At 43.2% G+C, this 25000-nt stretch overlaps 1 protein-coding gene across 11 annotated transcripts in view; it reads right to left on the bottom strand.

The window, feature by feature from the left end:
- Nucleotides 1-25000, bottom strand: part of elavl4 (ELAV like neuron-specific RNA binding protein 4) — a 342263-nt gene that overhangs the window by 208145 nt on the left and 109118 nt on the right. Inside the window, exon 1 of one of the 11 annotated variants that reach the window (XM_072914621.1) lies at nt 23931-24134. The exons of the other annotated variants lie outside the window; for them this stretch is intronic. Within the exon in view, the coding sequence (XP_072770722.1) occupies nt 23931-23954 (24 nt within the window). The 5' untranslated portion in view covers nt 23955-24134. Of the gene's footprint in view, nt 1-23930; nt 24135-25000 lie in introns of those variants that run through there. 11 annotated transcript variants of the gene reach the window in all.

The raw sequence follows: 25000 nt of genomic DNA, 5'->3' as shown, positions 1-25000 counted from the left end.
AGATTTTTGAGCGCCGTGTGTATTGTTCTATATTTTCAATGGAACATATAAAATGTTGGTGTTGTTTACTTGATTCATATTGCCATCATATTGCAGTTTACACATATCTCTTATGTATGACTGCCATCTACCGCTCACACTTATCATTTCACCATGTACCAAATAAAATTGCTTTGAGGTCGGTAAGCAAAACAGGAATTATTCCGTACTGTCGAGTTTTGAGAAGAAAAAATAATAATTTAAGTGCGCCTTATAGTCCTTAAAAAACGGTAATTTTCATCCTTTTTTGTAGCGATTCTTAATCATTTAAAAAATCTGTCCTGTCCAGCCAGTCAGGCAAATCATGTTGTTGATGTACAGACTTACTTTAGAAAAAAGAACAGTTGGATACTTCTATTGTTAACTTATTTGTATTTGACTTTATTCAATAATTGGGTTGAATTTTAAGTATATAAATATTACACATTTATTTGAGATGTTTATATATTTAATGGAGAAATGTAGTTAATCATAGAACTGGCATCTAATGTTATTAAAAAAGTATCGATTTTAAATCGAGAATCGTTTTGAATTAAATTGTTACCCCCGATAATCGAATGGAATCATGTGGTGCCCAAAAATTCACAGCCCTACATATATTTACAATTTAGATTTATACGTAATACTGTAGTTATGCAATTGATTGATGGTTAAAAATATGGATATTTGGCTGCACCAAATAATAGTATTAATACATTTAATTAAGTCCCAATAAACCAAAAAAAACCCTAAACAAAACAAAAAAAATGGTTCATAGTTCTGAAAACCCAGAAATTGAGTTACAATAATAACCTTATTGTCAGGTTCAAACACTGATGACATCTATTAAACAGACCAGAAGCAAGGAATCATGCAGAGACAGAGTTCAATTTTGCTCAACGAGGAGAGACGTTTTTGGGCTGTACTCTCGTTACTGTTCCAAACTACGCTCTAAAATCCTGCCCACGTGCTCCTCTATTTATTTTGGAGGTCCCCGGTTACGTCACTGAGGCTGTTGCTGAGGTAAGAGGGTAATCTCAACAGCCCCAGTCAGACACAATATATGACTATTAATGAAATGCAAATGTGCTGACACTCGCGATATCGCCCTGTCTCTGCTTTGTCTGCGTCACGGTACTCGATGTTAGACCTTGGCAGTCAGCAGGCCGAGTCTGGACACAAACACTGGTACGAGACGACTTGCAATATTTTTGGATTGCCAGCTGTCTCCTTTGCAAGGATAGAAAATTACAACTTCAGCACAATTGATAATAACTATAGCAACGGCCCTTAAGCATAAGAGTCGTGTGATAATATGTACATAATTATTCTAACATTTATAACCCCCAAAAAATGGATTGCTCTTCATAACGCCGCAATATTTTATGTGGCCTGTCACATCATTTTGTTGTATGCCGCAATATTTTAACTGGCCCGTCACATCATTTTATGTTATATGCCGCAATATTTTAAGTGGCCCGTCACATAATTTTATGTTATATGCCGCAATACTTTATGTGGCCCTTCACATAATTTAATGTTATATGCCGCTATATTTACGTGGCCTTTCACATAATTTTATGGTATACGCCGCAATATTTTATGTGGCCTGTCACATCATTTTGTTATATGCCGCAATATTTTATGTGGCCTGTCACATCATTTTGTTATATGCCGCAAAATTTTATGTGGCCTGTCACATCATTTTGTTATATGCCGCAATATTTTATCTGGCCTGTCACATCATTTTGTTATATGCCGCAATATTTTAACTGGCCTGTCACATCATTTTATGTTATATGCCGCGATATTTTAAGTGGCCCGTAACATCATTTTATGTTATTTGCCGCAATATTTAATGAGGCCAGTCACATAATTTTATGTTAAATGCCACAATATTTTATGTGGCCCTTCACATAATTTTATGGTATACGCCGCAATATTTTAACTGGCCTGTCACATCATTTTGTTATATGCCGCAATATTTTAACTGGCCTGTCATATCATTTTATGTTATATGCCGCGATATTTTAAGTGGCCCGTCACATCATTTTATGTTATATGCCGCAATATTTTATGTGTCCTGTCACATCATTTTATGTTATTTGCCGCAATATTTAATGAGGCCAGTCACATAATTTTATGTTATAAGCCACAATATTTTATGTGGCCCTTCACATAATTTTATGGTATATGCCGCAATAATTATGTGGCCCTTCACATAATTTTATGGTATACGCCGCAATATTTTATGTGGCCTGTCACATCATTTTGTTATATGCCGCAATATTTTATCTGGCCTGTCACATCATTTTGTTATATGCCGCAATATTTTAACTAGCCTGTCACATCATTTTGTTATATGCCGCAATATTTTAACTGGCCCGTCACATCATTTTATGTTATATGCCGCAATATTTTATGTGGCCTGTCACATCATTTTATGTTATTTGCCGCAATATTTAATGAGGCCAGTCACATAATTTTATGTTACATGCCGCAATAATTATGTGGCCCTTCACATAATTTTATGGTATACGACGCAATATTTTAAGTGGCCTGTCACATCATTTTGTTATATGCCGCAATATTTTAACTAGCCTGTCACATCATTTTGTTATATGCCGCAATATTTTGACTGGCCTGTCACATCATTTTATGTTATATGCTGCGATATTTTAAGTGGACCGTCACATTATTTTATGTTATATGCCGCAATATTTTATGTGGCCCGTCACGTCATTTTATGTTATTTGCCGCAATATTTAATGAGGCCAGTCACATAATTTTATGTTATATGCCGCAATATTTTATGTGGCCCTTCACATAATTTTATGGTATACGCCGCAATATTTTATGTGGCCTGTCACATCATTTTGTTATATGCTGCAATATTTTAACTGGCCTGTCACATCATTTTGTTATATGCCGCAATATTTTAAATGGCCTGTCACATTATTTTATGTTATATGCCGCGATATTTTAAGTGGCCCGTCACATCATTTTATATTACATGTCGTAATATTTTATGCGGCCCGTCACATCATTTTATGTTATATGCCGCGATATTTTACATGGCCCTTCACATAATTTTATGTTATATGCAGCAATATTTTAGGTAGCCCGTCACAGCATCCTCAGGGACTCATCCCACCCAGGTCACCACTGGCTTGAAGTCTTGCCCTCAGTGAGGCGTTATGAGACCATCAAAGCAAGGCCAAATAGACTGAAAATCAGTTTCTATCGTAGAGCTGTTATTGTCCTACACTCTGCACTTACCTGAACACTCACCACTTTATTACTTGCTTACCTCTGATAAAGATCTACTGAGCAATATGTTTTTTTTAAACATTTTTATTATGTTTTTAAATTTTAAATTGTTTTATTATTGTTGTTGTCTTAAGACTATTTTATGTAGGTTTGTTTTAAAAGCACTGAGCTGGATTGCTGTCCAATTTCGTTGTTTCCATACAATGACAATAAAGGTATTCTGATTCTGATTCTGACATCATTTTATATTGTATGCCCCAATATTTTATGTGGCCTGATGCTTAGGCCAATGTTTTTCAACCACTGTGCCGCGGCACACTAGTGTGCCGTGAGATACCTTCAGGTGTGCCGTGGGAGATTATCTAATTTCACCTATTAGGGTTAAAAATATTTTTGCAACCCAGTGATTATAGTCTGCAAATGATGTGTTGTTGTTGAGTGTCGGTGCTGTCTAGAGCTCGGCAGAGTAACCGTGTAATACTCTTCCATATCAGTAGGTGGCAGCCGGTAGCTAATTGCTTTGTAGATGTCGGAAACAGCGGGAGGCAGTGTGCAGGTAAAAAAGTGTCTAATGCATTAACCAAAAATAAACAAAAGGTGAGTGCCCCTAAGAAAAGGCATTGAAGCTTAGGGAAGGCTATGCAGAACGAAACTAAAACTGAACTGGCTACAAAGTAAACAAAAACAGAATGCTGGACGACAGCAAAGACTTACTGTGGAGCAACAATGTACATCTGAACATGACGTGACAATCAACAATGTCCCCACAAAGAAGGATAAAAACAACTGAAATATTCTTGATTGCTAAAACAAAGTAGATGCGAGAAATATCGCTTAAAAGGAAGACATGAAACTGCTACAGGAAAATACCAAAAAAAGAGAAAAAAACACCAAAATAAGAGCGCAAGACAAGAAGTAAAACAGTACACACAAGAAAACAGCAAAAAAGTCCAAATAAGTCAGGGCGTGATGTGACAGGTGGTGACAGTACACCTACTTTAAGACAAGAGCTATAGTGATGCATGCTTGGTTATGCTTTAAAGTCATATCCAACAATTGCGACTTTTTACTGTGAACTGAGTTTAGTTTAGTTTAGTTTAGGGAGGAGATCTTGCCCCAAGTGGAGGAGTTCAAGTACCTCGGAGTCTTGTTCACGAGTGAGGGAAGAGTGGATCGTGAGATCGACAGGCGGATCGGTGCGGCGTCTTCAGTAATGCGGACGCTGTATCGATCCGTTGTGGTGAAGAAGGAGCTGAGCCGGAAGGCAAAGCTCTCAATTTACCGGTCGATCTACGTTCCCATCCTCACCTATGGTCATGAGCTTTGGGTTGTGACCGAAAGGACAAGATCACGGGTACAAGCGGCCGAAATGAGTTTCCTCCGCCGGGTGGCGGGGCTCTCCCTTAGAGATAGGGTGAGAAGCTCTGCCATCCGGGAAGAGCTCAAAGTAAAGCCGCTGCTCCTCCACATCGAGAGGAGCCAGATGAGGTGGTTCGGGCATCTGGTCAGGATGCCACCCGAACGCCTCCCTAGGGAGGTGTTTAGGGCACGTCCGACCGGTAGGAGGCCGCGGGGAAGACCCAGGACACGTTGGGAAGACTATGTCTCCCGGCTGGCCTGGGAACGCCTCGGGGTCCCACAGGAAGAGCTGGACGAAGTGGCTGGGGAGAGGGAAGTCTGGGCTTCCCTGCTTAGGCTGCTGCCCCCGCGACCCGACCTCGGATAAGCGGAAGAAGATGGATGGATGGATGGATGGATGGAAGAGTTTAGTTTTTTAATGATTTCTGCTGGCGGTGTGCCTCCGCATTTTTTTCAACGGAAAAAAAAAGGTTGAAAAACACTGGCTTAGGCTGCTGCCCCCGCGACCCGACCTCGGCTAAGCGGAAGTAGATGGATGGATGGATTAAATTGGGTTATCAAAATAACCCAGCATTTTTTTTTAAGTGTTGAAAGAACATATATTTTTTTGCTCCGATTTTTACCATTTTTACAAGGATTGTGCGGCCGCAGGAAAGCTACACGCGTTTTTTTCCCCTCCCTCGTCTCCACACCGAGGGCGGCGTGGCCGTTGATGACATAAGCCACGCGGCGCTAATGTGTCGATTACCCGGCAACAATGTTGCCATTTTGCGGCATGTTCACTTTCATGTTGAATGTATAATTCATCCGGCTACAGAAACGCATGAATGTTTAATACGTCGGCGGCAGCCAGGCCTGTCGAAAGCCCGACCTTGAAACGTCCTTTAAACATCATTCCGCAACAGCGCTGGGGCCAGTTAAGCTGCCACACACAACACGCACACACACACACTGTCTTCCTCTCTCACAACAAACAACCCGTCTGCCCGCTGACGCTTTACGCCGCTGTCTGCTCAGGCTTTGTTTCCTGGGATGCAAAATGCAGATGAGACGAGTCAGACGCTGGCGCCTTTTTTTTTTTTTTTTCGGGAGGAGCTGCCACTCAAAGCCCGACATCTGTACGCGTAGCAAAACACACAAGGTACAGTGCGGGATGAGAGGCAGAGGGAGCGGCGAGATAGCGGACGGCGGAGAGAAGGAGCGGCAAAGTGGCTAAGAAAGCCTTCCCCCGTCTTCTCTTCTCCTGGCTGAACAAAGAGCGATATGCACATGAATACCTCTTTTCCTCCCACGGTGTTTTCCGCCGGGATATTTATTCTGAAAAAGCGGCGGCGCACAACAAGGGCTCCCGTCTCGTGTTTGCTAGTGGGCTGAGGCGCCGGCGCTCCCCAGCTGATTATGTGTCTGTCTGTAGCAGTTTGAGCCGCTGCCAAAGGAATTAGGTCTAGTATTTGTCAACCGCGCTCACATTTCTGCCTTTTGGAAAATGCAAAAAAAAAAAAAAGGCCCGACATTTTAAATAAATGAAGGATGTCGCAGTGGAAGCCTATTAAATTTTCAATGTGAGCGTTTTGTGAGTCTTCATGTGTGTTTAGGCCTCGCACAAAAGGAATATTTAAAAAACCAAAGCGTGCTAATTGGGACAGAGATTGTTCGAGCGGCGTCTTATTCACACAGGCTTTTAGCTCATTAAACGCTTCCATCGGGCCTTTCTTCACAGACGTTTCAAGTCAATGGAAACACTTTTGCGGCGGTACTGGATCATAACAGTAGTCAAATATCAGTACGACGTCACTGGAAGTGTGAAGTACAGGTGCAGACGCTTAGCAAACGTCTAAACCACTTCATTTACATATCATCGTCGACTTCAGGGGGCACCGGCACAGCAGTGGAGATTGTAAGCAGCACCAAGTTCCTACTGACAATATGACAACCATACTTGCCAACCCTCCCGAATTTTCCGGGAGACTCCCGAAATTCAGCGCCTCTCCCGAAAACCTCCCGGGACAAATATTCTCCCGAAAATCTCCCGATTTTCAGCCGGAGCTGGAGGCCACGCCCCCTCCAGCTCCATGCGGACCTGAGTGAGGACAGCCTTTTTTCCACTACAGGAGGACAACAGGGTGACAAGAAGTAAATCATCCAGACTAGAGATACATTGTATGATTATGTTTATCTTACCTAAAAATAAATAGATATTTATTAATTAAAAAAAAAAAAAAAAACTAAATACATTTTTACTATATTTTGCTAAAAACATCAAAATTAATTTTATTTTAATTTTGATTTTTTCTGACTCCTTATTACATCCAGCCATAGAATTTTACATTAAAATAAACATATTTGAAATAATTAATTTTAAATTATCATAATAATTCATTTAAAATGACCATATTTAATTATTAAAATAATTGCTTGTTTATCAACAACTTTAGCATTTTATTCACTACATTTTGAAGCTCTCAGAAGCCAAGTTATGTTATATTCCTTAATATTTATTTATGCAAGTTTGAAGTATCAATTATCCAAACACAGTTTTGTTTGCATATTTTCAGGATATATATATATATATATATATATATATATATATATATATATATATATATATATATATATATATATATATATATATATATGTATGAAATACTTGACTTCTAGCTGTCAATATACTCCTCCCCTCTTAACCACGCCCCGCCCCACCTCCCGAAATCGGAGGTCTCAAGGTTGGCAAGTATGATGACACAAAGCTTCCGTAGCAGAACCTCCAGGCCTCTGGGGCCCAAACACAACTGCGATGTGGCCCTCAGTGGAAACGACTTTGACACCTCTGGTCCAAACGCTCCTAACACACAAACACCATGAAAATGCAGCAAATTTGAAATCCTGCAATCACATAAATGTTATCGGATCAAAAACAAAGCAAACCAAAATGCCGTAAATCCCAAAACACACACACACACACACACACACACACACACACACACACAGTTAGCCGGACTACCAACAAGTTAGCTAGAGTACTGGGAAGTTATAGCTAGACTAATATTAGGTAAGTCATGCATACCACCCGGGTATTTTGCCTAAGTATAGACAACCAAGAAGTTAGCCATGCTACAAAGGATTTAGCCAGACTCTCAGGAATTTATCCAGGCTACCAAAACGTTAGCCATGCAGACAACCGAGAAGTTAGCCAGACCACCAGGAAGTTAGCCAGCCTACCAGTAAGTTAGCCATGAGGACAACCAGCAAGTCAGACAGATTACCAGGAAGTTAGCCAGACTACCAGGAATTTTGTCAACCAGGAAAGCCAGCCAGACTACCAGCCATTTAGTAATTTAGACTATCAGGAAGTAGGCCGGGCAGCACGGTGGAAGAAGGGTTAGTGCGTATGCCTCACAATACGAAGGTCCTGAGTAGTCGTGAGAAATTTAGCCAGACTGCAAGGATGTTAGCCAGACTACCAAGAAGTTAGCCAGGCTACCACGAAGTTAGCTGGACTATCAGGAAGATAGCCCTGAGTACTACAAGGAGGTTAGCCAGACTAACAGCAAGTTAGCCATGCAGACTACCAGGATGTGAGTACCAAGACTTCAGCTGTATTGACTACCTGAAAGATAGCCAGACGACCAGCAAGTTGGCAATGCAGACTACCAGGAAGTTAGCCGGACTATCAGAAAGTTAGCCAGGCTACCAGGAAGTTAGCCAGACGACCAGCAAGTTGGCAATGCAGACTACCAGGAAGTTAGCCGGACTATCAGAAAGTTAGCCAGGCTACCAGGAAGTTAGCCAGACGACCAGCAAGTTGGCAATGCAGACTACCAGGAAGTTAGCCCTGAGTACTACCAGGAAGTTAGCCAGACGACCAGCAAGTTGGCAATGCAGACTACCAGAAAGTTAGTCGGACTATCAGGAAGTTAGCCAGGCTACCAGAAAGTCAGCCAGACGACAAAGCAAGTTGGCAATGCAGACTACCAGGAAGTTATCCCTGAGTACTACCAGGAAGTTAGCCAGAAGACCAGCAAGATAGCAATGCAGACTACCAGAAAGTTAGCCTGACTACCAGGAAGTTAGCCCTGAGTACTACCAGGAAGTTAGCCAGACGACCAGCAAGTTGGCAATGCAGACGACCAGCAAGTTAGCCGGACTACCAGGAAGTTAGCCCTGAGTACTACCAGGAAGTTAGCCAGACGACCAGCAAGCTGGCAATGCAGACGACCAGAGAGTTAGCCGGACTATCAGGAAAATAGCCAGGCTACCAGGAAGTTAGCCAGACGACCAGCAAGTTGTCAATGCAGACTACCAGGAAGTTAGCTGGACTATCAGGAAGTTAGCCAGGCTACCAGAAAGTCAGCCAGACGACAAAGCAAGTTGGCAATGCAGACTACCAGGAAGTTAGCCCTGAGTACTACCGGGAAGTTAGCCAGACGACCAGCAAGTTGGCAATGCAGACGACCAGCAAGTTAGCCGGACTACCAGGAAGTTAGCCCTGAGTACTACCAGGAAGTTAGCCAGACGACCAGCAAGTTGGCAATGCAGACCACCAGGAAGTTAGCCGGACTATCAGAAAGTTAGCCAGGCTACCAGGAAGTTAGCCAGACGACCAGCAAGTTGGCAATGCAGACTACCAGGAAGTTAGCCCTGAGTACTACCAGTAAGCTAGCCAGACGACCAGCAAGTTGGCAATGCAGACGACAAGAAAGTTAGTCGGACTATCAGGAAGTTAGCCAGGCGACCAGGAAGTTAGCCAGACGACCAGCAAGTTGGCAATGCAGACTACCAGGAAGTTAGCCGGACTATCAGGAAGTTAGCCCTGAGTACTACCAGGAAGCTAGCCAGACGACCAGCAAGTTGGCAATGCAGACGACTAGAAAGTTAGTCGAACTATCAAAAAGTTAGCCAGGCTACCATGAAGTTAGCCAGACGACCAGCAAGTTGGCAATGCAGACGACTAGAAAGTTAGTCGAACTATCAAAAAGTTAGCCAGGCTACCATGAAGTTAGCCAGACGACCAGCAAGTTGGCAATGCAGACTACCAGAAAGTTAGCCGGACTATCAGGAAGTTAGCCCTGAGTACTACCAGGAAGTTAGCCAGACGACCAGCAAGTTGGCAATGCAGACGACTAGAAAGTTAGTCGGACTATCAGAAAGTTAGCCAGACGACCAGCAACAAGGCAATGCAGACTACCAGGAAGTTAGCTGGACTACCGGAATTTAGCCATGAGTACTACCAGGAATTTAACCCTGAGTACTACCAGGAAGCTAGCCAGACGACCAGCAAGTTGGCAATGCAGACGACTAGAAAGTTAGTCGGACTATCAGGAATTTAGCCCTGAGTACTACCAGGAAGTTAGCCCGACGACCAACAAGTTGACAATGCAGACAACTAGAAAGTTAGTCGGACTATCAAAAAGTTAGCCAGGCCACCAGGAAGTTAGCCAGACGACCAGCAAGTTGGCTATGCAGACTACCAGGAAGTTAGCCGGACTACCAGGAATTTAGCCCTGAGTACTACCAGGAAGTTAGCCCGACGACCAACAAGTTGACAATGCAGACAACTAGAAAGTTAGTCGGACTATCAAAAAGTTAGCCAGGCTACCAGGAATTTAGCCAGGCGACCAGCAAGTTGGCTATGCAGACTACCAGGAAGTTAGCCGGACTACCAGGAATTTAGCCCTGAGTACTACCAGGAAGTTAGCCAGATGACCAGCAAGTTGGCTATGCAGACTACCAGGAAGTTAGCCGGACTACCAGGAATTTAGCCCTGAGTATTACCAGGAAGTTAGCCAGACGACCAGCAAGTTGGCAATGCAGACGACTAGAAAGTTAGTCGGACTATCAAAAAGTTAGCCAGGCTACCATGAAGTTAGCCAGACGACCAGCAAGTTGGCAATGCAGACTACCAGAAAGTTAGCCGGACTATCAGGAAGTTAGCCCTGAGTACTACCAGGAAGTTAGCCAGACGACCAGCAAGTTGGCAATGCAGACTACCAGAAAGTTAGCCGGACTATCAGAAAGTTAGCCAGACGACCAGCAACAAGGCAATGCAGACTACCAGGAAGTTAGCTGGACTACCGGAATTTAGCCATGAGTACTACCAGGAATTTAACCCTGAGTATAACCAGGAAGTTAGCCAGACGACCAGCAAGTTGGCAATGCAGACGACTAGAAAGTTAGTCGGACTATCAGGAAGTTAGCCAGGCTACCAAGAAGTTAGCCAGACGACCAGCAAGTTGGCAATGCAGACTACCAGAAAGTTAGCCGGACTATCAGGAAGTTAGCCCTGAGTACTATCAGGAAGTTAGCCAGACGACCAGCAAGTTGGCTATGCAGACTACCAGCAAGTTAGCCGGACTACCAAGAATTTAGCCATGAGTATTACCAGGAAGTTAGCCAAACGACCAGCAAGTTGGCAATGCAGACGACTAGAAAGTTAGTCGGACTATCAAAAAGTTAGCCAGGCTACCATGAAGTTAGCCAGACGACCAGCAAGTTGGCAATGCAGACGACCAGCAAGTTAGCCGGACTACCAGGAAGTTAGCCCTGAATACTACCAGGAAGTTAGCCAGACGACCAGCAAGTTGGCAATGCTGACGACTAGAAAGTTAGCCTGACTACCAGGAAGTTAGCCCTGAATACTACCAGGAAGTTGGCAATGCAGACGACTAGAAAGTTAGTCGGACTATCAGGAAGTTAGCCAGGCTACCAGGAAGTTAGCCAGGCTACCAGGAAGTTAGCCAGACGACCAGCAAGTTGGCAATGCAGACTACCAGAAAGTTAGCCGGACTATCAGGAAGTTAGCCCTGAGTACTATCAGGAAGTTAGCCAGACGACCAGCAAGTTGGCTATGCAGACTACCAGCAAGTTAGCCGGACTACCAAGAATTTAGCCATGAGTATTACCAGGAAGTTAGCCAGACGACCAGCAAGTTGGCAATGCAGACGACTAGAAAGTTAGTCGGACTATCAAAAAGTTAGCCAGGCTACCATGAAGTTAGCCAGACGACCAGCAAGTTGGCAATGCAGACGACCAGCAAGTTAGCCGGACTACCAGGAAGTTAGCCCTGAATACTACCAGGAAGTTAGCCAGACGACCAGCAAGTTGGCAATGCTGACGACTAGAAAGTTAGCCTGACTACCAGGAAGTTAGCCCTGAATACTACCAGGAAGTTGGCAATGCAGACGACTAGAAAGTTAGTCGGACTATCAGGAAGTTAGCCAGGCTACCAGGAAGTTAGCCAGACGACCAGCAAGTTGGCAATGCAGACTACCAGGAAGTTAGCCAGACTACCAGGAAGTTAGCCAGACGACCAGCAAGTTGGCAATGCAGACTACCAGGAAGTTAGCCGGACTACCCGGAATTTAGCCCTGAGTACTACTAGGAAGTTAGCCAGAAGACCAGCAAGTTGGCAATGCACACTACCAGAAAGTTAGCCGGACTATCAGGAAGTTAGCCCTGAGTACTACCAGAAAGTTAGCCATTAAAGCTACCAGTAAGTCAGCCAGCCCTGAGGAATATTCATCTTTCAACACACGTGTGGGAATTCAAATGTTCTTGTTTTCTTGATGCATTTGTTCAACCTTTAAACACAGTTTCTGGTAAAATACTATTTCTTAAATCTCAAAGTTGTCTTTCCTATCGGCCCGGGCCTCACAACGTAACCTCTGCCAAAGGCGGTGATTTTCTGTATTTCAATAATTATTATTGCCAGAGTGAAATAGCCTAAATCCTCTTTCTTAATGTTTCATTTTATGTAAATATTATTTCCTGGGGGCTAATAAAAAGAGTATATTCCCCCCTCAAAAAAAAAGCACAATTCATGTGGGAAAGTTGGTAAATTACAGTTTCTGTCATATTTTAGAAAATAATGAACAAAGAGATACCACACAGCCGAGTTGTGCACTTTATTTCACCTTAATTACTTTACATAATCCTTTAATGAACTAATTGGTTATTATGCCCATAATGTCGACTTAAACTGTGAATGTGTACTGTATGAACTTATTAATAGGGTGGGTACTGTAATAGTTCATATCTTTAGGCTATGTGTGACATACTTATAGAATTCATCATATAAATACCAGTGTGGAGTCGTTTCAGGCACACTGGCAAAATGGAATAATTGAAGTTGTGGACAAATATGAGCATACGCACAAATGACTGTATATCCACTGATATCTGCACTCACACATGCACGTTAGATCTGATGCATTAGCACAAACACACCCCCTGCTGGGACCTACGGGAGGTTTGATCTCAGCGCCACTTATAGCTATGAATGTGATAAACGGCAACTGCAACGTGGGAACGATAACAAATGCAAAAGGTATGCAAATCGGAGTCTCACAACTGAATCCACGCCTCTTCAACAAAGGAATACTGTGGATCCCGCCTTTGCGGAGCTACGTTGCCCGCAAAAATCACAAATTCGGTGGGCGCGGAAAAAGAGGGAGAGAATGGGGAGGGCTGATAAAGCGAGATCTAATCTAATAACCATAACATAGGGTTAGGGTTAGGGTTAGAATGAATTCAAACCATAACCAAGCATGCATCACTATAGCTCTTGTCTCAAAGTAGGTGTACAGTCACCACCTGTCACATCACCCCCTGACTTATTTTGAGTTGTTTTGCTGTTTTCCTGTGTGTAGTGTTTTAGTTCTTGTCTTGCGCTCTTATTTTGGTGTTTTTTTCTCTTTTTTTGGTATTTTCCTGTAGCAGTTTCATGTCTTCCTTTGAGCGATATTTCCCGCATCTACTTTGTTTTGGCAATCAAGAATATTTCAGTTGTTTTCATCCTTCTTTGTGGGGACATTGTTGATTGTCATGTCATGTACGGATGTACTTTGTGGACGCCGTCTTTGCTCCACAATAAGTCTTTGCTGTCGTCCAGCATTCTGTTTTTGTTTACTTTGTAGCCAGTTCAGTTTTAGTTTCGTTCTGCATAGCCTTTGTGGAGAATGCATGTATGTTTAAGTGTTATTTCTTTATTCATAGTCATGTTTAAATCAGCTAGTGTTTTTCCATTTGTACTCGTTTTAGTTTTTCATTTTATGTCCGCAAGTAAACTGTGTTTGTTACCTTGAAGGCTTGCACTGTAGGAGTTGGAGTACTCCCTTATATCTATATATATCAGGGGCGGCATGGCGTAGTGGGTAGAGCAACCGTGCCAGAAACCTGAGGGTTGCAGGTTCGCTCCCCGCCTCTTACCATCCAAAAATCGCTGCCGTTGTGTTCTTGGGCGGGACACTTCACCTTTTGCCACCGGTGCCACTCACACCGGTGAATTGAATGATAGGTGGTGGTCGGAGGGGCCGTTGGCGCAAATTGCAGCCACGCTTCCGTCAGTCTACCCCAGGGCAGCTGTGGCTATGAAAGTATCTTACCACCACCAGGTGTGAATGATTGATGGGTTCTACATGTAAAGCGACTTTGGGTACTTAGAAAAGCGCTATATAAATCGCAGTTATTATTCCTTTTCTGGACAAGTGGGGGCTTTCTTCGGATGCAAGAAGTTGTCTCTTGCGTTTGAATGCGAGAAGCCGATATGAATATATTGGTGTGGGCTGGTCTCCTGAAGCTTTAGTAAAACTTGATAATATTCCTATTCTGTCTTGATGGTCCTTCTTACTCTGCATATATGTCATCTGAAAGAATTTGGGATTGACCAGTGACTTTAATTCCCTGGGAGGGAAGACTGTTAAGACGCAACAATTTCCCTAAGCTGCAATGCCTTTTCTTAGGGGCATTCACCTTTTGTTTTTTTTTGGTTTAAGCAATAGACACCTTTTTACCTGCACACTGCCTCCCGCTGTTTCCGACATCTACAAAGCAATTAGCTACCGGCTACAGATAAGGAAGAGTATTACACGGATACTCTGCCGAGCTCTAGACAGCACAGACACTCAACAACACTGTGTAGTGTTTTACTTCTTGTCTTGCGCTCCTATTTTGGTGGCTTTTCCTGTTTTGTTGGTAATTTCCTGTAGCAGTTTCACGTCTTCCTTCAACGGTATTCCCCGCACCTGCTTTGTTTTTGCAATCAAGACTATTTAAGTTGTGCGGACGCTATCCTTCTTTGTGTGAACATTGTTGATTGTCATGTCATGTACGGATGTACTTAGTGGACGCAGTCTTTGCTCTACAGTAAGTCTTTGCTGTCGTCCAGCATTCTGTTTTTGTTTACTTTGCAGCCAGTTCAGTTTTAGTTTCGTTCTGCATAGCCTTCCCTAAGCTTCAAAGCCTTTCTTAGCGGCACTCACCTTTTGTATATTTTTGGTTAAAGCATTAGACACCTTTTTACCTGCCTCCCGCATATTGTGATCACGACAAACCATGTTCCCGACATCTACAAAGTAATTAGCTACCGGCTGCCACCTACTGATATGGAAGAGAACTACACGGTTACTCTGCCGAGCTCTAGACAGCACCGACACTCAACAACACTGTGTAGTGTTTTACTTCTTGTCTTGCGCTCCTATTTTGGTGGCTTTTCCTGTTTTGTTGGTAATTTCCTGTAGCAGTTTCACGTCTTCCTTCAACGGTATTCCCCGCACCTGCTTTGTTTTTGCAATCAAGACTATTTAAGTTGTGCGGACGCTATCCTTCTTTGTGTGAACATTGTTGATTGTCATGTCATGTACGGATGTACTTAGTGGACGCAGTCTCTGCTCCACAGTAAGTCTTTGCTGTCGTCCAGCATTCTGTTTTTGTTTACTTTGCAGCCAGTTCAGTTTTAGTTTTGTTTTGCATAGCCTTCCCTAAGCTTCAAAGCCTTTCTTAGCGGCACTCACCTTTTGTTTATTTTTGGTTTAAGCATTAGACACCTTTTTACCTGCACACTGCCTCCCGCTTCTTTCCGACATCTACAAAGCAATTAGCTACCGGCTGCCACCTACTGATATGGAAGAGTATTACACGGTTACTCTGCCGAGCTCTAGACAGCACCGACACTCAACAACACTGTGTAGTGTTTTACTTCTTGTCTTGCGCTCCTATTTTGGTGGCTTTTCCTGTTTTGTTGGTAATTTCCTGTAGCAGTTTCACGTTTTCCTTCAACGGTATTCCTCGCACCTGTTTTGTTTTTGCAATCAAGACTATTTAAGTTGTGTGGACGCTATCCTTCTTTGTGGGGACATTGTTGATTGTCATATCATGTACGGATGTACTTAGTGGACGCAGTCTTTGCTCCACAGTAAGTCTTTGCTGTCGTCCAGCATTCTGTTTTTGTTTACTTTGCAGCCAGTTCAGTTTTAGTTTTTTTTTTGCATAGCCTTTCCTAAGCTTCAATGCTTTTCTTAGCGGCACTGGCCTTTTGTTTATTTTTGGTTTAAGTGTTAGATACCTTTTTACCTGCACACTACCTCCCGCATATTGTGATCATGACAAACCATGTTCCCGACATCTACAAAGCAATTAGCTACCTGCTGCCACCTACTGATATGGAAGAGTATTACAGGGTTACGCTGCCGAGCTCTAGACAGCACCGACACTCAACAACGGCACATTATTTGCGGATTATAATTACTGGTTTGCAAAAAATATTTTTGAGATTAGATGAAGACTGTATCTCACGGCATACTAGTGGTTGAAAAACACTGATGTAGACCACAGGGAAGTGTTTTAAAATGTAGAAAAAATAAATCATAATACGATGAATTAATGCACCTTTTGTATGAAAACAGACCTGAAAAGACCCGATCACCGGCACCGTGCCTTACAATCCAAAAAAGACGGTAGTTTTTATGGGAAAAATGTCTTTGCTTTTTGTACAATTCGGTTTTTATGTGAGTTTTTGGAAACCGAGGTAAGAGGGTGTTGTTTTCCTTCAACGTTGAGAGTTTTTGCAGCAGGGTATTTTCCCAAACCCTGTTAGCTTTCAGCGGCGCGGTCATTTCGATCAGCATCCGTCGGACTCGCCATCCCAATCTTCCGTTTCTACCGCGTGGTCTTCACTTACATTTAATACGCCTCATATATTTTTGCCGGCTGCACAGCCGCTATAATAAATTCCTTATACAGCCTACCCTATTAGCATTGATGTGTAACCTTGGAGCTCACCGTGTTCTGCCTGAGGGTAATAGAGTCCTGCATGTGTGTGTGTGTGTGTGTGTGTGTGTGTGTGTGTGTGTGTGTGATAGCCCAGGTGCCCCACTGGCTCACATCTGAGGCCTCACAATCACACACATACGTCCTATTCTCAACAATTTCTTTCACCTTTCGGTTCTGATCGTTCAATCTCTCTGCCCGCGTCCACGCTACTTCCTGCCGCCATCAATCATGTGACCCTGCTAAGCATCCATGGCTGCAGAGCTCTCAGTCCCGGTCCACGAGCAGAGTGAGAATGAGATAGGTGGCGGCCCAATTAAGCATTTTGATTGAACAAAGCTTTAAAGCCAACACGCGCAATGACATGTTTGAATGTGCCACTCTGTAAAAAAAGTACAAAGGGGGGGTGACACCTGACGGGCTGAGGAAACAAATGTGGTCCCCTTATTTGGGGAAGGTGATGAAATGGTTGCAAAGTTGGAAGAAAAAGGAAAGGAAAGAGGATGCGCGTGCATGGAACTCGAACACGCCAGTACTAAGACTGGGTTTTTCACCCTTTTTTGAGCCAGGGCACATTTTTTTCCATTGAAAAAATCAGAAGGCACACCACCAGCAGAAATTATTAAAAAATGTAACTCGATATTGACAGTAAAATGTCATTGTCGCAATTGTTGAATATGAATTTAAACCATAACCAAGCATGCATCACTATAGCTCTTGTCTCAAAGTAGGTGTACTGTCACCACCTGTCACATCACGACCTGACTTATTTGGACTTTTTGCTGTTTTCATGTGTGTAGCATAGTTTTTCCGGGAAACTCCCGAATTTCAGTGCCCCTCCCGAAAATCTCCCGGGGCAACCATTCTCCCGAATTTCTCCCGATTTCCACCTGGACAACAATATTGGGGGCGTGCCTTAAAGGCACTGCCTTTGGCGTCCTCTCTCACCTGAAAAGGAGACTATTATATATGTCTTCGTTATCCATAGGTCAAACTTGCAGACCTTGAGACCTCCGATTTCGGGAGGTGGGGGGCGGGTGTGGGGGTGGGCGTGGTCAGGGTGGGATGGGGGCGTTGTTGGGGGCATGGCTACAAGGGGAGGAGTATATTTACAGCTAGAATTTCATATATATATATATATATATATATATATATATATATATATATGAAATACTTGACGTTCAGTGAATTCTAGCTATATATATATATTTATTTTATTATATATATATATATATATTTATTTTATTATATATATATATATATATATATATATATATATATATATATATATATATAAATGTATATATAAATAAATACTTGAATTTCAGTGTTCATTTATTTACACGTATACACACACATAACACTCATCTACTCATTGTTGAGTTAAGGGTTGAATTGTCCATCCTTGTTCTATTCTCTGTCACTATTTTTCAAACCATGCTGAACACCCTCTCTGATGATGCATTGATGTGTGGCACGCACAAAAGTGCTTTCATCAAATGCACTAGATGGCATTATTGTCCTGTTTAAGAGTCAAATCAAATCAAATCAACTTTATTTATAGAGCACATTTAAAATTTACCACAGGGGTAGCCAAAGTGCTGTACAATGAACAGGTTAAAAGATAAAACGAGTACCGAGCAAACACAACACAACACAAACAGAACACGATAAAAAAATAAATAATTAAAATAGAATTAATAAAAACATAAAAACATAAAAACAGGATCACAGCAGGTGTATTATGGGGCGCCATTGCAGGATGGATATCACTCAGTGTTAAAAGCCATGGAATAAAAGTATGTTTTTAAGAGAGATTTAAAAACAGGAAGAGAGGAGACTTGTCTAACACTCAGGGGTAGGTCGTTCCAGAGCTTGGGAGCAGCAACGGCGAAAGCTCTGTCACCTCTAAGCTTCAGCCTTGTGTCAGGGACCGTCAACAGCAGCTGATCGGCTGATATTAAGGATCGGGTGGGGCAGTAAGGCTGAAGGAGGTCGGAGAGATAGGTTGGCGCGAGGTTGTTTAGACATTTAAAAACAAATAAAAGGAGTTTAAAATGTATTCGGTAACGCACAGGGAGCCAGTGAAGGGACGCTAAAATAGGGGTGATGTGCTCACGTCTGCGGGTCTGTGTTAGCAGACGAGCAGCAGAGTTCTGCACGAGCTGCAGGCGGGCGAGGGAGGCCTGGCTAATGCCAACATACAGGGCATTGCAGTAGTCAAGACGAGTCGAGATAAAAGCGTGGATTAATTTCTCAAGATCATGTCTTGATAGAAGCGGTTTCACTTTCGCTATTTGGCGTAATTGATAAAAGCTTTTTTGAACAACGCTGCTGATTTGTTTTTCGAATTTAAAATCTGAGTCAAACTTTACCCCCAGGTTTGTGACACAGTCGCTGAGATACGGGGTCAGAGTGCCGAGGTCAACGTTGGGGGAGGGAGAGCGACTTGGACCGAACAACATAACTTCTGTTTTATCTTCATTTAGGCTCAGGAAGTTAGCTGAAAGCCAGACTTTGATGTCGTGCAGGCAGTCAATAAGACGTTGAACCGTGTTATTTTGTGCCATGGGAAAATAAATCTGGCAATCATCGGCATAAAAATGAAATGCAATACTGTACTTCCTAAAAATAGAACCAAGGGGGAGAAGGTAAAGCTCAAATAAAATTGGGGCAAGGATTGAGCCCTGGGGGACCCCATGTGGTAAAGGAGCTGTGGACGACATAAAACTGTCTACTTTTACACAAAAACTCCTGTTTTTGAGTGTCACAACATTGCTGTTTACGGCAGACGAACTGTTTTACGGTAGACGAAAACGTGACTGCTGTTGTTGTGTGTTGTTGCCGCGCTGGGAGGACGTTAATGAAACTGCCTAACAATAAACCCACATAAGAAACCAAGAACTCGCCCTCCATCATTCTACAGTTATAACGTGATTGGGCAGGTATGCTGTTAATATTGTGGGTTAGCGGACTCAGGTCCTCATGGACCTGAGTCCGCCTAAATTTCGGGAGATTTTCGGGAGAAAATTTGTCCCGGGAGGTTTTCGGGAGAGGCGCTGAATTTCGGGAGTCTCCCGGAAAATCCGGGAGGGTTGGCAAGTATGCCATAGGTTTATCTATAACCCATAAAGTAGGCAAGGATGGAGCTATTTCTCAGCGTGTGTTTATTCCAGCCGGCACGTTATTACACTGACACGCAACATCCGGATTCCCATCATGCATTGCTTCAAAAGTGCGGCAAGTAGTAATGTCCAAAAACATAACAGAGACGAAGCGGAAGAACGAAGAAGAGACATGGCGACGACGAGTAAGAAGAAAAAGTACGCTTGCAAGTTCCAAAATGATTGGAAAAAAATAATGCCAGTTCTTCCAGGACAGCTGGAAGGGGAAGGGGTATGCGGCCTGCACATTTTGTAGATCAGACTTCTCCATTGGACACGGTGGCCGAACGGATATACTCATTCATGAACGGATTATATATATAAGAAATACTCGAAAATATCTCCCGAATTCGGAGGTCTCAAGGTTGGCAAGTATGGTGTGTAGTGTTTTAGTTCTTGTCTTGCGCTCCTATTTTGGTGGCTTTTCCTGTTTTGTTGGTATTTTCCTGTAGCAGTTTCATGTCTTCCTTTGAGCACTATTCCCCGCATCTACTTTGTTTTAGCAATCAAGAATATTTCAGTTGTTGCTATCCTTCTTTGTGTGGACATTGTTGTCATGTCATGTACGGATGCACTTTGTGGACGCCATCTCTGCTCCACACGCTGTAAGTCTTTGCTGTCGTCCAGCATTCTGTTTTTCTTTACTTTGTAGCCAGTTCAGTTGTAGTTTCGTTCTGCATAGCTTGAATGCCTTTTTTTAGAGGCACTCACCTTTTGTTTATTTTTGGTTTAAGCATTAGATACATTTTTACCTGCATATCGTGATCACAAAAAAATTAAATAAAAAAAAGGGTTATACTTGTATAGCGCTTTTCTACCTTCAAGGTACTCAAAGCGCTTTGACACTATTTCAACATTCACCCATTCACACACTGATGGCGGGAGCTGCCATGCAAAGCCCTAACCACCACCCATCAGGAGCAAGGGTGAAGTGTCTTGCTCAAGGACACAATGGACGTGATGAAGTTGGTAGAAGGTGGGGATTGAGCCAGGAACCCTCAGGTTGCTGGCACGGCCACTCTCCCAACCACGCCACGCCATATACAAAGCAATTACCGTATTTTTCGGAGTATAAGTCGCACCGGAGTATAAGTCGCACCTGCCGAAAATGCATAATAAAGAAGGAAAAAAACATATAAATCGCACTGGAGCCTGTCCAAACTATGAAAAAAACTGCGACTTATAGTCCGAAAAATACGGTAGTTACCTGCTGCCGAGCTCTAGACAGTGCAGACACTCAAGGGCACATTTGCCGATTATGTATGTATTATGTATTACAATTACTGGTTTGCAAAAAAAATATTTTTAACCCAATTAGGTGAAATTACATAATCTCCCACGGCACACCAATCGTTGAAAAACACTGCTCTAAAGCACAGGTGTCAAACTCCAGGCCTGGGGGCCACATCTAGCCCCGCCACGTAATTTTTTTTGGCCCTCGAAAGCCTGGAAATAATATGAGTCATTAAAGTACTTTATAATTTCTTACTAAATGTATTTGTTTTTTTCCATTTTGACAGAAAAAAATACATGTACTCAATGCATGTTTTTTTTAAACATAAATATTATAATGATCATACATTCAAACAATGTTCCTCATCTGGAAAAAACAACAACATCGGAAATTTATCTCGTGAAAAAACGGAACTCTCTTATAACTAAAGTTCCTTGGGTGAATAATGTAAAGTCACTACACCGGTATGTTTTTAGCGCTTTCATGGCGAGTTGACTGACAGATATAAGTAAGAACTTTACACTACTTTATATTAGAAATGGCAACAGCGGAAGATGAAATCTCCCATAACAAGAAGATAGAGAAAAAGAAGAGTCTTATCGGCACGGACGATGGCGGACGCGCGCAAATTTTCAGTATTTATGCAGATCCCAAATACAGATAAGATAAGTTGCTTCTGCATAATATAGCGGAACAAAACGCCAGATAATGTCGCTTTCTGAGCGTCTCTTCAGCATGCTCCGTTTTGTGGGCGGGTCTTATTTACGTGGCTCACCTTCGGCAGAGTCTTCTCCTCGTTATCTTTGTTGTAGCGGTTTAGCGTGCAAGAAGTGTCAAAAGATGGCGCTAACTGTTTTAATGACATTCAGACTTCATTTCCTCATCCGGAAACAACCCTCCGTGAAAAATCGTCGAACCGGAACTCTCTAATAACTAAAGTTCCTTGGGTGAATAATGAAACTAACTACACCGGTATGTTTTTAGCGCTTTCATGGCGAGTTTACTGACAGATATAAGTAAGAACTTTACACTACTTTATATTAGAAAAGGCAACAGCGGAAGATGAAATCTCCCATAACAAGAAGATACAGAAAAAGAAGAAGCTTATCGGCACAGACTACAATGGCGGACGCGCGCAAATTTTCAGTACTTATGCTGATCCCAAATACAGACAAGAAAAGTTGCTTCTGCATATTATAGCGAAACAAAACGCCAGTTAATGTCGCTTTCTGAGCGTCTCTTCAGGATGCTCCGTTTTGTGGGCGGGTCTTATTTACGTGGCTCACCTTCGGCAGCGTTTTCTCCCCGTCATCTTTGTTGTAGCGGTGTAGCATGCAAGAAGTGTCAAAAGATGGCGCTAACTGTTTTAATGACATTCAGACTTCATTTCCTCATCCGGAAACAACCCTCCGTGAAAAATTGTCGGACCGGAACTCTCTAATAACTAAAGTTCCTTGGGTGAATAATGTAGACTCACAATACCGGTATGTTTTAGTGCTTTCATGGCGAGTTTACTGACAGATATGAGTAAGAACTTTACACTACTTTATATTAGAAATGGCAACAGCGGAAGATGAAATCTCCCATAAGAAGAAGATACAGAAAAAGAAGAAGCTTATCGGCACTGACTACAATGGCGGATCCGCGCACATTTTCAGTAATTATGCAGATCCCAAATACAAATAAGAAAAGTTGCTTCTGCATAATATAGCGAAACAAAACGCCAGATAATGTCGCTTTCTGAGCGTCTCTTCACGATGGTCCGTTTTGTGGGCGGGTCTTATTTACGTGGCTCACCTTCGGCAGCGTCTTCTCCCTGTTATCTTTGTTGTAGCGTGCAAGGACGAGAGTGGAATAAGTGTCAAAAGATGGCGCTAACTGTTTTAATGACATTCAGACTTTACTTCAATCAATAACGGAGCAGCATTTCCTCATCCGGAAACAACCCTCCGTGAAAAATCGTCGAACCGGAACTCTCTAATAACTAAAGTTCCTTGGGTGAATAATGTAGACTCACTACACCGGTATGTTTTAGCGCTTTCATGGCGAGTTTACTGACAGATATAAGTAAGAACTTTACGCTACTTTACATTAGAAATGGCAACAGCGGAAGATGAAATCTCCCATAACAAGAAGATAGAGAAAAAGAAGAAGCTCATCAACTATGATGGCGGACTCGCGCAAATTTTCAGTACTTATGCAGATCCCAAATACAGATCAGCAGGTACCAGAAGGTAAGAAAAGTTTATTTTGCATAATATAGCGAAACAAAACGCCAAATAATGTCTGCTATTTTGCGGTCCTTGTACACACACCATATTAATACTTGTTTACTGCGCCAACTCATCCATCCATCCATTTTCTACCACTTGTCCCTTTTTTGGGGTCGCTGGAGCCTATCTCAGCTGAATTCGGGCGGAAGGCGGTGTACACCCTGGACAAGTCGCCACCTCATCGCAGGGCCAACACAGATAGACAGACAACATTCAATCAAAGTGTATTTATATAGCCCTTAATCACGAGTGTCTCAAAGGGCTGCACGAGCTACGACGACGTCCTCGGCTCAGATCCCACATCAGGGCAAGGAATAACTCAACCTGCCGGCACCACGCAAAGACGTCTTGTATTTACTACAAGACGTCCTGCAGGTACATATTTCACAACGCTGCAAAGGCAACCCAGTTTAACCCTTTCCTCTCCTTCCCTTACACCTGTTTCTACCTGCACGTCAAATGACAACACCGGAGGAACTCGGAAGTTAAAGAGCGCACGGAGACGCGTCAACAGAGAGAAATGTGTGCGTAATTAAGTGTAATGATAAGCCCGGAGCTTTTCTTCCTTACCATCTTAAACCCATTCCACTCCATTTGGGAGATGCCGGCGGTTGATCTTTCTCTCTCTCCTATTTCCCCACACACAGCAGCAACAACGCTTCTGAGAGACACTACTCAATCCCCTTCCCTTACTTTGCAGCGGCAGACCTTCTGCTCGTTAATATTCTGTCCTCGGCGTCCCGGAGTCTCAGCGGCGAGCGGGGAGCAGCTTAGCGGAAGGTGCACGCGGCGCAGGCATCGCCTTCTTCCACAGATGCTGAGAGCAGAATGATGAGCTTGGATGCGAGCGCAGCCAGCATCAGCATCAGCATCAGCATCCCCCCCCCCCCCCCACCAGTGCCCGCCCCTCCACCTCTCTCCTCCAATGTGTCGTTGGCGTCACGGCTCGCCCCCTCCCTCGGTGTTAACACCTTCGCTCTCCGGCTGGCTCGGAGCCCCGGTCGGCACACGCCAGCCTCAGCCCCGCTTTTTTGGCAGAGAAAAGGCTTTTTGAATCCCCGGCAAAGCAATCAATCGGCGCTCAGCTCGGGCGCCCGAGTGAGCCGGGGCAGAGCGACGTGAAGGCGAGCACCAGGAGAGTGATTGCAGCCTCGGGCGCTATGGTAATAGGATGCCTGCACAGCACTGTGTATATAAATGAGCTATTACTGAGTGCCCTCTCTGCATCTGCATCTCCGGGTGCGTACGCGGCCTTCACTGTCGCCATTCCAACATACAACAAACATATAACTAATCCCACTTATACGAAAACATACCGTATTTTTCTGGACCATAGGGCGCACCGGATTATATACAAAACCTACTTAGTGTCCGCTCTGAGATCGGTAGGTTGGTGTCCGTGCTGTCTAGAGCTCGGCAGATTAACCGTGTAATACCCTTCCATATCAGTAGGTGGCAGCCGGTAGCTAACTGCTTTGTAGATGTCGGGAACATAGTTTGTCGTGATCACAATATGCGGTAGGCAGCGTGCAGGTAAAAGGGTATCTAACACTTAAATCAAAAATAAACAAAAGTCTGCTAAGAAAGGCATTGAAGGCTACGCAAAACAAAACTAAAACTGAACTGGCTGCAAAGTAAAT

This window comes from Nerophis lumbriciformis, linkage group LG14 (genome assembly GCF_033978685.3).
Source record: "Nerophis lumbriciformis linkage group LG14, RoL_Nlum_v2.1, whole genome shotgun sequence".
NCBI lineage: Eukaryota > Metazoa > Chordata > Actinopteri > Syngnathiformes > Syngnathidae > Nerophis > Nerophis lumbriciformis.
This window is presented reverse-complemented; position numbering and strand designations above follow the sequence as displayed.